Source organism: Pempheris klunzingeri, chromosome 19, assembly GCF_042242105.1.
Source record: "Pempheris klunzingeri isolate RE-2024b chromosome 19, fPemKlu1.hap1, whole genome shotgun sequence".
Classification (NCBI taxonomy): Eukaryota; Metazoa; Chordata; class Actinopteri; order Acropomatiformes; family Pempheridae; genus Pempheris; species Pempheris klunzingeri.
The window spans coordinates 5,375,541-5,389,874 of NC_092030.1; the positions used below are offsets into that span (position 1 = coordinate 5,375,541).

General features: G+C 39.7%; 1 protein-coding gene across 1 annotated transcript in view; it reads right to left on the reverse strand.

Annotated features, from left to right (window-relative positions):
- Positions 1-6,837: 6,837 nt before the first annotated feature.
- The window catches only part of lrrtm4l1 (leucine rich repeat transmembrane neuronal 4 like 1), a 41,803-nt gene continuing 34,306 nt past the window's right edge, over positions 6,838-14,334 (reverse strand). Inside the window, exon 3 of the mRNA XM_070850514.1 lies at positions 6,838-7,172. Within this exon, the coding sequence (XP_070706615.1) occupies positions 7,107-7,172 (66 nt within the window). The 3' untranslated portion in view covers positions 6,838-7,106. The remainder of the gene's footprint in view (positions 7,173-14,334) is intronic.

A 14,334-nucleotide genomic window follows, 5' to 3' on the forward strand; every position in this document is an offset into this window, starting at 1 on the left:
GTAAAATCTACTTCATAGTGATAAGCATTATTTCTCAGTTATGACTATCTTCAAAGCTGAATTATCTTTCTGAAACATCTTTGTAAAAGTGCCCCCAATCTCATCTTATTCCATCTGGAGGTAACTCCCCTTTCAAACATCATTAGTTTCTTGTTTGCATCTTGTCTACAGCTGCTGTAGAACACTGACTCTCAGCTTTTGCTGACATGACATGATCTCATTCTGGTACTTCTTTCCCCTCGCTGGCTCCCATCTCGACTTCGTGTTGACGGTTGGGTTTCTGCTGCTTGTTTTGACGGCTTTAAATGGGCTGAGAGGTTTAAAACTCTTAGGGATCCCGCAGAGAGGTTAGGTTGTGAGGTTGTGAACCTTCGACTGTGGAGGAGCCCTCACTGAATGAAATCTGCAAAACTCATTTTATTCTTCTTAGCACTCTTATGTAAGTCAGCACGGCTGTGAATGTATTCCTGCTTGCGTTGTGTGTGTATGATCAGATGTTTCGCAACCCTGGTGTATCTGATATATTTCGTATATTATTTTACAGTATTTCGATTGCCCACGGTTGTTTTAAGCTTTGATTTATTAATAACCTTGACTTCATTTGGACTTAGATACCAGAGCTATTCTTTTGTTTTCATCTATGTGGAATAAATAATGTGCAGTGTTTTTAATGAAACGTTTCCATGGGTTTTTCATGCATATTTTAAAAATCTCAGTCTCGTTTAAAACACACCAGTCTCTCTAAAGGAATTCATTCCTGAAGTTAAAAAGTCCACATGTAAATCACTTTGTAGCAAGAAGGTAACAGGACACTTAGAGCCCATTGGCTGTTATCTGATGTCAACTTCTGGGGGCAAGAGCTGATGTTTTGGGGCTTCCAGAGTAGCCAGCGGATATCCAGATAATGGATGCATATCCTGACGTCCTCTTCCATGTGCTTGTTAATGTTCAACCCATATGAATGCAGATAAATTTAACTGTTGACCGATGATAGCTAATGGGCTCTCAAATTGCATTTTGGCCAATGTGTTCCTCCTCTTTGTCTTTCTATGTGGCCTGCCTACCTGGATACAACCAAAGCCTGCACTACAAGCGGAAACCAGAAAGCTTTCCAAACTAAATGTTGCCCCTTGATAATCAACATGATACTGTAAGCTGTGATACAGAAAATCAAGAAAATAGAAATACACTTTTGGACAAAATCTTTACAAAACATGATTTACACCCAACACATAAAAAGAGATACTTGGCACATATATGCACACATGAAAATGCATAATTGATATATTTAAGAACTGTCCGAAACCCTGTGATTGAATGAATGCAGATAACTGCTAACGTCACACACCTCACTCCACTGCAGTGCATGTCTAATGTATCTTTTTGGAAAATGCTTAAAGTCAGACAAACAGTTGTTAAACTCATGTAAAGTTTCATCATTACGCTAGCCACCCTGCAAACAATCCTACCGTTTTGCCTCAGGACATTTCTGTGGAAGGAAAAAAAAACAGGATTCAGGAAATGGCCTTTTTAGAGGGCAGTTGGTCTTATCAGCTCTTGGCCTCAAATGCCACTTCAAGCCAGAAGCTGAGTTTCCCTAACCCTATTGTCAACACTTTCCCAAGAAGGGATTTATGACCAGCTGGGATGATTCACCTCAACAAGGTAAATGCTGCCTGTGCTAACGTGTTTTCAGATGCCCGGGCTGTGTTCAGTCAGAGTGTGCTAGCAGCTTGTGGTTGATGTCTTGTGTGTGCAGGCTAGGTTCTGCTCTTTAGTTGTGCTATTATCTCAGGTGCTGCTTATGTATTTATAATGACTGTGAGTTCATGTCTTGTTGTGAGCTGTTGATGTTTTTTTGTTATTCTTTGCCAGAGGAATATGATCCCGTTATGCAGTTTATTTACTGTTTATTAACAACTGTCTTTCTCACATCTCATTCACAAAGTAATTTCAAATTACTGGATTCGTGAGAAAATTGATTTTAGAAAAATATTCACATTTTCTCCACAACTTCATGTTCAGCTAAACAGTAGAAACATATTTCAAATGAAAGCAATGTGCATGCATATGCAACAGCTTATGTCACTGGTGGACGTGTGGTGTAACCCCCCTTGGTGCCCTCTTGGACGCCTCTATGGTAAATAAAATTTACTCCTGTTAATGGAGAAAAAACGATGCATTGTACTAATGGCTGCCCCTAAAATAGCGAAAACAAGACATAGTGCAATATAAGCTGCCCTATAAAATAGGGTTTGGAACTGTTTCATCATAAATCCATCACCATGTTTTTTTCGCCCCTGCCCCTCAGACAGCCTGAGTCCGCCACTGCCTGGTATCATTATTCCATCTAAACTGCTACACTTTTTACTCAGTGCTTTATTTGTTGCTTCACTCAGCTGCATTCTTGGCCAATCTTAAGTTAATACCAATACACTGATGGTCATCTGCTGCTTGTCGATGCCACATGGTATTTCATAAAAAGGGACTGTCTGCTCCAAGGCATGGATTTCTGATTTTAATATCCGAAAGTTGATAAGCATCTGCTTCTGGGGTGTCTTACCCTGCTGCCGCACATGTGGTGCATTATTCAGTTTAGAATCATCTAAGTTCACAATTGCATACATAGTGCATTACCTCCCATGGCTGCTGATGGATGCTTTGTTAGGGAGAGGCCACTTTCAGCTGTTGCTGCTGGCTCACAGATTCCATAACATAGTTTTATACAGCTGTATCTTAAGCAGTTTCAGTAATTACATCGATTTCCACCTCTCAAACACTGCTGTGGTGGGTTAAGTGTGTTCTTGTAGGGAGTTACACAGTCAAAGTCATCAAATATCAATATGTGTACATACTCTGCATTCACTTAACTAAAACCATTCCTTATGAATTCAATCAAAAGAAGCTGTATTTCAATCAGCCAGATTGAAATACAGCTTCTTTTGATTGCCCTTTTCACATTTTTGGTGGTGTGCTTGTTTAGGAACAGCCCTTAAAAATCTCTGTGGAAGGAGGTCAAATGCTTTATCTCAACATAGTTCAGAAGGCTAACCGTTGTTGGGCTCCAGAAGAGGTTGCAGACGTGCACTTTGATATAAACTGAGGATTGGGGCATGCTGTACAGGCTGCAATCCCAAAATCAATGATGCATGGGCAACAAAGCAAACATTTCCTTTGTTTCCATGCCACTGTTTGCTCACCCTGGTTGAAGATTAAAAAAAAAAAAAAGGAGGTGGGAGGAAACAGGAGAAAGCGTCAGACCAGCAGTTGGTGATGATGGTATCAGAGATGATCTCAACAAAAACCCTGCAGTCCCCCAGTCAGGAGCAGATGGTTGAAGCACTTGATCTGTTGAATGGCACTCCTGGTGTGGGTTGCAAAAGCAGTGATGAGGCTGTTTTGAAATAATTGGTGCTTTGGTTACCATTCATTTGATGATGGAATTTGGTATTTTCACTTCTAACTCATTTCTCTTGAGCAGCCGCTGACTAATTGCTCTGACAGTCATAATTAAAATGAAAGCCACCCAGTGAGCCGCACTGCAAGTTGGAGATTATATGAGGCTATGAGTGATTAGAAATCATTCCTAGAGAGGCATACACATTGCTGTGAAAAAAAAACATCTAGTAAATGATACTTCACATAGGAATGTCAAATCAAATCAACATGCCTAACATAAAAAGAATGATTCGCTGGTGAGTCAGCCATCATCAGGTTAGACAAAGTTATTAGTGGCACATTTGTTTGAAGTGAAGACCAGCGGGAGGAGGAGGAACACAGGAATCAAAGGGGTTGTTTTGCAGTTTTCTTTGCCAATCCAAAAAAAAATCCTCTAATGGACCCCACTCTATACATCAAGGCTCAAAAAGGTTGCTGATGATGTTTACTGTTTTTCCTTGCTCCAATACTGTCTGTCTGGATATCCTCTAGTCTGGCTTGGCCTGTGTGTGCAGGTTTTCACACTCTTCACACAATCTGAGAGAGTCAATGTTTAAAAGTTATGTTTACATTGTCATGCGAGCAGCTTGATAAATCTTGTGTCAGTATATTTTGCTTATAGTTTAACCTCGTCTTCTTGGGGCCTTTCTGTGGAAGTGTTATAGACTGCCAACCGTTTGGACTCGGGTCAACAGGGAGACAGAGCCCCATGAATTATGCATGATGTCTGCTCGCAGGCATACAGGCCTGTCTGTGCTGCCACTGCACATGCAGCGCCAGAGACGGAGACTGAGTTACACAGATCATAGAGAACAGCAGCAGATGAGACAGATACACAGAAAGGAGAGAGGGGGACAGAGAAATACAGAAGATGTGTACATGGCAGGAAAAAAAAAAAAAAGACAAGATATTCAAAGGATCAGTTCACTCAAATCGCAAAAAAACATTTCTCATGTAACACTACTAGGACTAGGTCGTTATAAATTATTCCTACGATATCACAAGCCTCACACTTGAACCGCTGAAGCCAGCAAATATTTGGAATCTGTTCAAAATATGTGAATTATGTAGAGCAGGGCATTCTGGTTACTCTAGTGGTCAGTCAAGTTACTCACATTGTACCTGTTTTTGACATTTGACATCTGTATATTTACAGAGACAATGTCCCAGTTACTCTGGATATTGCCCAGATTAGCTCCCATTGGAACCAAATGTTGATTTTGAATGACTTGACCACCACAACTAAAATTACATTCAGCAGTCATCAATACAGAGTAAAATGTTCAATTTTTGTTTGACTATTTTTTTCATGTGTTGTGTAAAACTGAACCACCAGAGCCAAGAGGACAAAGCTCTTACTGTAATTTGGGTGAACTGATCCTTTAAGACAGAATGAGAGGAGGCAGGGAATGAAGTGAAACCTAAAGTGAAACGGATGCAGATAAATACTGGGAAGAAACCGAGAGTGAGCGAGATGTGGGCACCCGACAGAGAGAAAGACGTGAGGAGCAAGGGAGGGATGTTGTAGCTGGGGGAGCTAGGTGGAGAGGCGTATGTGAAAATACCACAAGGAGCGCAGGGCAGATTGGCCATCTGGATCTCTGTGCTGACAGCTTGACATGTTCCAAGAGCAGCAAACGTGGAGCAAATTCACTAAGCAGGACCCCCTCTTGAGATATGCAACACATTACGCAAGAAGCGTAATTAGAGGGCTGGTGGGGCCCACAGTGAGCGTCACCAGGAACAGCACGGTCGAACAGAGATCAATGTTCTGCTCTCTAAATTAATGAGGCTAATGTTGATGTGACAGCCTCATCACAGGAGATCTGAGGGCAATAGGATTCCAACGGGCGTGAATGGAAACGTGGAACATGGTACAAGCTTATTAAATTACAGTGGACTGCGAGCACGCGCACACAAAAACACACACAGTAAGAAACTGCCTCTCACACAAATAGCTTCAACACCAGAAATGATTGATGAATATTTTAATTTGACCAATTCATATTGCTCAACAAGAAAGTCATTATTTTCATTATAAAACATACTGTTGAAAGTGAACAAAGAATACAGCTGCTTACTAAATATCAACAAATTCAAGGGGGGAAAGCAGAAATTTACAATAGAAAATTACCATTTTCCTGTGTAGTAAGATTATGTCTGAAGGTTGAAACAAACAATTTACAACTCAATGCTTCTCAAATATAATCAAGAACTCATAGCGGATGAGATACAAGCACACGAGGAAGCGCGCACGGCAACATCTGCAGTCTGTACGAGGGGAGAGATGGGCTGATTGTGTTAAGGAAAGTGAAGCAAGTACTCAACATAAGTCATAAAATGTAAGCAGTGCTCGAGGTTGTCTTTCAGGCGAGATCTTCCTAATGAAGATGAGGTCGTTGCAAGATCATTTGTTCACAAAGACGTACACATTACACACATGAAGAAAAAAAAAAATCCAATTCTGTAACGGAGCACTGCTGGATGTGAGGGAAGTTGAGGCTTCTTTTGAATTTTCGTGGATTTCTTTTAAGAGAGCAAATCCTGGATCTGTTACAACCCATGGTGAGGAGAGCCAAAAGCCAAAATTGCTCCATTCGGCTCTTTGGTATTTGGTGTTGGAAATGGCAGAAACACATATTCATAAAGTACAACATTAACAACATTATAATTGCAGAAAATTACATTTTACCCTTGATAGGAGCTTTTTCTTTTTTCCCTCCTTTGCTTCTGATTGCCCTTTCTGTCCTCCAAATCAGACTAGATAGTCGAGGTGTGATTGCAATTAGAAACAACTTAGAAAAAACTTCTTTTTTTTTTTTTTAAAAAAAGCAAACAAACAAACAAAAAACTTCACAGAGTGTCATTGGCTGGGGGATAGTTTTACTTTCCTCTGGCAACTTTTCGCAGGCTTCAAACTATCTTCAAGCTGCCTACTTGATTTCCACCTGATGGAGCAGATCTCTTTTTACTGACAGGTGCACAGAAACTCAGTGACTCCTTTCATAATTTTTCTGCTCCAGTGAGGCACATTTACACCATCCGAGCCTTTGATGAGTCTTTCTTTAAAAAAAAAGGATTGAAAGATGATAATATGATGCTTCATGTGGAGTCAAAATATGGAAACCCATTTTAAATTATACACAGCTGTGTTAGCAGAGTGGTCAGAGCCACTTCAATGCTTTTTCATTAAAGATTCGTTGCTCAGTTTGCACTTTTTAAAGCCTCTTGAATTTGTCCAGTCTCTTGCCTGTGTTTTGAAACAATGCCACGCTGTCCTCATGGAGACAATAAGCTATACAATAAGCTCCCATGTTGGTTATAACCATCCACTGGTGCTTGTGAGTCTTCTCCTGCTGTTCACCATGGAAATGCATCTCCACAACCATCTGTGTCAGTGTTTGTGTAGTGATGAAGCAGGATGGGATGCAGCAAAGCCGATGACCAAAGACCACAGGCCAAAAAAAGACATTATAAAATTTACTAAAAAGAAAAAGACGGTAATCTCCGCATTGTCTTGGTCAGTGGTTGCCCTTGTTAGCGTGGAGGACCGTTTTGAATGTATCCTTGAATGTGAATTATGGGAGTGGGGTCCTGATGGGTTCTCTGCATATGTCTCCGTCCTGTATTCCTGTTTCTGTGTGGTTTGCTGCACCATCCAAAGCACTTTAATGGATGGTAGGCACATCTCCCAGCCAGGCACCAGGTAGGGGGCGTGGACACGTATACTCATTCTGCAGAGGCAAGACAAAAGACAATAAAGTTAAAACCACTTAACAGCTGGTCTGTGCCAGTTACAGAGGGGGTGGTTACAGTTTAAAGTTAATTATAGTGCCCAGTGATTTGATAACAGTACAATGGAGCTGTGACGGTGCCAGCAAGGCAAATTAGGGTAAGCAATTAAGCAGATGATGAAATCCCATGTACTTAGATAGCTTAAAAGGCTGAGGTGGAGTGACTTCCCTAATGTCTTACAGAGATTAAATGAAAGCCCAACACAGAGAACTCTTACAAGAGCTAATTTAGAAAATGTCAATTAAAGCTGAAATAATAGAATAAAAAAGGGGTTCAACTAAACCTGCTCACCTAAACATTTTGTCACATTATGTCATTTTTGCGACAATAGATATTACATTTTCCTGGTTAAGCACTGATAGGCTTCTGAACAGAATGTAAGTCAATTACCTGAAACCTGCCAGTGAGAGGGCTCATTTTTCACTTTTGTTTTTTTTTTTAGATTTATTGTATCCGTAGAGGGGGAATACATTTCTCACATACTGTATTTAGAAATATTTAAAAGCAAGTCTATGTAGTTTTTGTAAAGTATTTTATAAAGTAAATATAAAGTGATAAAGAAAACATGTTATCTTTCATTGCATTCTTTATAATGTAAATATACCTGAACATGGGCTTATATTTCCAGTTTATTCCCAATGTAATGTACGGTTACAGCTCTGTGGGCTACCTCAGTATAAAACACATTCATCTGAAATAAATAAGCTCCCTCCTATCACACCGCATATTTGTATTGCTAGAAACAGTAAATTAGAAATCATGACAAGTGAATGATTCAGGACCTTTAAATGTCAACGCTTTCCCACAGGTCAGCTCAAGCTTTTGGAGATTTTGTTGTGAATTAGTAAGAGATTTTGACATTTTACTCTCATTTAAGAGCCACAAGCTTTGAATTGATCTCCACACTGACAGAGGCCGAGGCACACTCAGCCCGTATATCCGGGTTTGCCTCTGAGCATTGGTGCTCTGAAACCTTCTACTTTATGACTTAACCTTTTAAAAGAGCCTATTTTGACTTGGCTACAGGTAAATCCACATTACTTTAATAACACAAATGCTGCGAGTTTTGCCAGGCTAAGCAATTTCTAAAGCTTTCAGAATCTGCTCAAAATTATCCCGGCTCAACTTTCTGCTGCTCAAGCTGAGATTGTTGTCGGCTTGAAGCAGATCTCTGTAACACAGGGCTGAGACGAGTATGCCCTGAGCGGAACTTTTATTTAAACGTTATCAAACAGGCTGATAAGACTTCACTCAACTTTATCTACCTCTCAGGTGGATGTGAGTGAATTGAAGACAGCTGCACAAATTGTCATACCTTAGACAATTTCACCAGAGCACAAAAACAGAAACATCTCAAAAGCTCCGGCTGTGTTGTTGAACACGGTAACGTGAATGCTGAAGCAAACAACACAGACACAAAAGCTGAGGCACACAACGCTCCGAAGAGGCAGACACACACATCTAAACGGAAACTCATCATCCTATCAGATGGTGGAAAAAGACGGGATAAATGATGAAATAAGTAGATCATCTAACCATTTAATTTCATATTATTACACACTCTAAAAGACATGTTATGCCCCATTATAACTGCTAATGAACCATGCATTGGCATTGATACCCATGTTTATCTGGTAAATCAAAGGTAATAAGAGAATATACAAGAAATCCATGATGATGTAAAGAAAACATTGCATGTTGCACAAATTACAATTTATATCGTCTTATTCATCATCATCAGCCTCAATCTATGACATACTTTGCTTATAGTTTGCTTATAGAGATGAAATGAAATGAAATAGGAATGATAACCATTGTCTCCTTCATTTATGTAGTATATATGTTACAAGTTTAGATATACCCTATTTCCCATAGGGGGAAATTTACACAGTTTACAGTTATCCAGCATTCAGCTTGAAATGTTCATTTTACATTGTGCTTTAGCAGGACCTGAATCAAGTCAATGTGGGATCAAAATAAGTGACACGGCAACAGGTTGAAAGTAAGCGCAGTCACATCTCTTACATTTAAATTCAAAAGATGATCTTCACATATATTGCCGGGTGACTGCAGGGGTGCAATGGTCGCAGGGCTAACTGTCACACAGCTCACCATGCTTTATTTGATGGTAAAAGACCATTTTCACTAGAGCAAAAAGATGATCAACACCAACTGATGAACTGATCATGTTACTTTATTGTCTTGTTTTCTTGTTTTTCTGTAGTTTTGTTGCTGCCATAGTGTTGTTATTTTAGTTATTTCAGCATTCAAATGTTTCATGGATACCTGAGCTGTTATTTGAGAAAAAAGTCATAATGCATGATAACATGATTTTCTTCATGTGTTTTGTAAAATGATGATTGTGACTCACTCTGCTGCTCACACTTATTCAAACACTTGCATTCCAAACAGCCTGTTTGATGGCTGTCAATCACAGATTGGAGACAGTGCTATTACATCACTTTGCATAAGTTCACGGCTATGGTTGTTATGTTTTTGTCCCCCAACTCACTTATGCTTGCATTGAAGACTGCTCACATTCTTGATGGAAGGAAGAAAGACATGCTGCTGTGCAATGTTGGAAAGGCAATGCTTGGTTCTGCAACATTTTTTTAAGGACAATTCAAAAGCACTAGTTGCCTTTCACTAGTTGCCTTTCACAAGGGAGAAATATACTTATTGTATCTGCAGGAGTAATTGTGCTCGTCTGCTGTCTGCGGTAGCCAGATAATTCTGCTACTACTTCCATGATAGCAGCACAAAAGTAGGGGAGCTCATCATTCTAAAAGCAAGGCCAAGTTAGCTTTCTCGAATTTAGCCAAAGATGGAGTTACGACAGCCTGGCAAGAGCCCAGGATAAACTTGGCAAACATTATGGTAAGGGGTCTCTCCTTCCCATCGATGCAGGATGGCAGCACGTGCTAGAAGTGTAGCTGATGGCTATTAATACCGTTCAAGATCTCAGAGACGCTCTGACACTGGGCCACGAGGAATCTGCCCCACAACACATCACATTTCAGGCAGCAGAAATGAAGATGCTAATGTAATGCCCAAAGATAAGCCAATTGCTGATAAGATACATTCTGATTCTGAGTCTGATTTAGAAGTTTGGAGAGTGAAAGAGGATTTGTTTGCCTCAAGCACAAACACCCTCTGTCCTTTGTGGATCCCCTGCCACCCCATAACAAAGATCCTGGCAGTTTCAGACTGGACAACTTCCCCTTGATTGGACTGATTAAATCCTCCCCCAGAATGCACACTGAAAAGCGAGGATTCAGGGGACCCAAGGAAAAGCATATAGGAGGGAGAAAGCCGTCACTATCAGTGGAGGAACGCCCTCATGGAGAACAAAAGCGCACATTGCACATTTTCTGTCATGCCAACAGATCCACCTTTACTGTCCCGAACCTGTCCCACAATGTTTGAATAAGTGCAGGATTCAGCCTCCACTCGTTTTGAGAGGGACCTCTAGACCACTCTGATGGAGAAGAGATTGGTATGACACCACAGCAGTGTATCTCTGGCAGCTGAACTGAGCGAACGCCGCCCAGCTGATATGAAATGCTAAAGTAACCAAAGCTTTCAAACATGGTGCACACTCTCATTTTCAAACCATATGCCAAAGCCACTTTTGCCATCCCATCCTCTGATAAGACTGCACACGTGACTTTTGTAGTCGACCTACTTTTACTGCACTGCATTATCATTATTGCTGTTATGAACATAACTTTGTCCTCCGTGGCTGTTAAATGGTCAAATATTGGCTTTCCTCATCTTCAGCCTCACCCACCACCAATGGTCTAATCACAGCACTAGCCTTAGCACTAGACTGGGCTGTGTTGGTCTGTCCAAACTGCTTTGAAATAACTGCACAAAACAACACTAATAAACATAATTAAATAGCTCGCACGATGTCTCCCTGTTATATAGACAATCTGACTACATCTAAGACTAAACTCGGGTCTTTTCAAGAACACAGGTTACATGTCCAGAGCTGTCTCTGCAATCACCCACCCCTTCTAATGCCTTTATGTGTTTTTAATTAGGATACTAATTAGCAGGATACAAACATGATGTAATTAGTGTGCTCTCAGTCAGGACAGCTGGAAATAACACAGACATATGCCAGCTACTCTCAAAGGAATACTCCACACAGGGCTCCAATTACCCTGTTCTGTCTCCCCACCCCATTGCCTGTATGTCTGTGTGAAGTTGCATATTCCCTTCTTTCCATAAAGACCATGCAAAGAGAGAGAGAGAAAGAGAAAGATATATATATATATATATATATATATAGAGAGAGAGAGAGAGAGAGAGTAAGAATGTGTCAAGTCTTTGTGAGTAGTAAAGTTAATGAGACAATTGTAATGCTGCAACTTTGGGCTGGCAACCCTACCAAGGTCGATGCATGAACACGGCTGCTATTTAATGTTCATACATATATGTGCATATGTACAATATAGTTTGCCTTTGCATGTCTGCACACACAAAGACACACACACACATACACACATTCTTAGATTCACATGGCATACTACTTGGACAAAACAGGGTAAATTAAGGCACCGCAACCAAGCTTATTTCTGCTTTAAGAAAAACAACAATTATACAAGGAAACTCTTTCTGGGGAGCTGATGCCTTTATAAGCTCTTGATCTCTGCACCACAGATTCTTACATTTTCTATTAAAATCTCTCTCTCTCTCTCACACACACACACACACACACACACACACGCACACACACGCGCACACACACAGTCAATCCTCTGATTAATCACGACCAGTAATATTTCTTTTTTTTTAATAAATTGCAGTGTTGATTCATTTTCATTTGATGTCTCAGTGGCTGGTAAAAAAAAACCATATCAGTATATGAGCGACTATGAACAAAGATGTCTGTAAATGTCGGTAGAAGTTGGTTTGGAGTAACTGGGATCCTTTCATTAGTAACAAGGCAGTATTCAATGGAAATGAGAGGTAAGTGAGTGGACTTCCTGCTAATATCTTGGCAAAATCCTGTCATTGAAAGCTTTCAATTTTGTATTCTGCAACGTCACGGTAGTCGTGCCTGACTATTAACACACATTCATCAATGATTCAATATTTGTATCATAGGAGAATTCAATAAACTTAATTACCTTTTTTTTCTTTTTAACCATTCCTGTGGCTCTTGTTCATTATTTCAATAACCATCAGGATAATGTTATGTCTAATATAAATGAATAATATACATACAGTATAGTGTATAAAAGGTGCTCTCCCATTGAATTGCATTCCCATCTCTTTTTAAATACATATATAATATGTACATGGATTGATAACAATGCTGAGAGCATGATTTCAGGAATATAAAATGAATAAATCTGGACAGAAAGCGCAGTATTTCTATATTATATTTGTATTTAATGTCTTTAAATGCAATAGAAAGGAAAGGAGGTGGTAAACAAACCATGTGGTTCTAATACTGTAAGCACACCATTACATCATTACAATCTGGATGGAATCACTGGGTGAACAGAGGCTAAATACCAGTCACTAGAAATTGAGGCTTACTCATTCACATCAATTTTGACCGGCATATAAAAGGGTAAACACGTCATTGTAATAATGACCTCATAACCTGATTCGAAGTGTAACAACTACAGCAGCGAGCCATGACAGCGTTCTAGCAAATACTGTTTTAAAAATAAAATAAGTAAAAGTATATTCTTGCATAACTCAAATGATTGATCTCTGTGATGGTTAAGTGTCTGAGAGAGAAGAAATAAGGTTCACTGAGCTTAAGTGTATTTACCTTTTAATATGCCCCTTTCTCTACTATAAAAAAAAAGTATTTCATTAGAAGCGAGGATATAGTGACCCATATGTAAATGTGCCAGAGAGAGTAAGCTGCTCTAACGGAACATCATTTGAAGTTAAAGAGAGCGATTGAAGAGTGTGTGCGCATTAAGCGAGAGATTCAAACTCTAAACTCAAAATCTCTCCCAGGAAATCTGATCTGCGAGTTGTGGCTGGAAGCAAACTCGGCATGCCCCTGATGAAATGTCTGTGTCTGCGCATATTTATGTAAGTGCATGCACATGCATGTTTCTCTGTGCCTGGGCGTCATGATTCATGATGATTGTGATTTATGAAAGTGATAGATGACCACATTAGGAGCAGCAGGTTTTCCCCTGCAAATCTCTCTCTGTATATATCATGTGGAGCACAATAAATAAAAAAAAAAAAAACATAAATAAAGCAAGAAATAAATTATTACCCATGTTAGGATACATGTATCATCTGAGGAATTATACCCGTAGAGGCACGTTCTGCTACCGCAATGGAGTGCATGGTCACAGTGTCATTCATTACTTGTATTGTCCAAGTAATACCATACACATTCGCCAACAAATTGCCATTTCATCAAATTAAAAATCTTTTACTGATTTATTTTTTATTTTTTGGTTATATAACTTAGCTTTGATTTGGCCCGTTTGTTATAAATGATTCAGAAATAATAGTTGCTGTGCCTTAGAATTCCTGCTGCTTGTGTTGCTAGGCAACATGTAGCCTTGCAAACCATGAAAAAGGCTGACATCAATTTGAAGGGACTGGCTTGGATTATAGGTTCTTTTGACCAAAATGTTAGTAGTCTTGACCAATTTTCAAGGTTTACTGAAAATGTCACTGCTTATCTCTTCTGAAATCAAACTACAAGCATACAAAACAATGTATCTTCACTGAAAACAGGACATTAAGAGGAACTCCCTCTTTAACACGCGCATGCTCACCTCACTCCTTCTATCTCCACCTCTCTTCCATTGTCACACTCATGGCAACACACACTTTAGATCTCCGTCTCGCTCTCTCTTTCTCTCTCACACTCGAACTTGTGAACTCTCCCCATCTCTTCATTATCCTTCCAAGTAAAGACTTGTTAGACTCAGCAGTTTTGGCCACAATTTCCTTTGCTTTTCACCTACAGCTGTCCTTTAAATCTTCAGGAACCCCATGCAAGTAAATTACTTGGTTGAGATTAGCAACGACACTAATATTTTAAAAAAGATTAATAGAAAATTTTAAAAAGTAATCAAAAAGTGTTTTTTTTTGGCAGAGAAA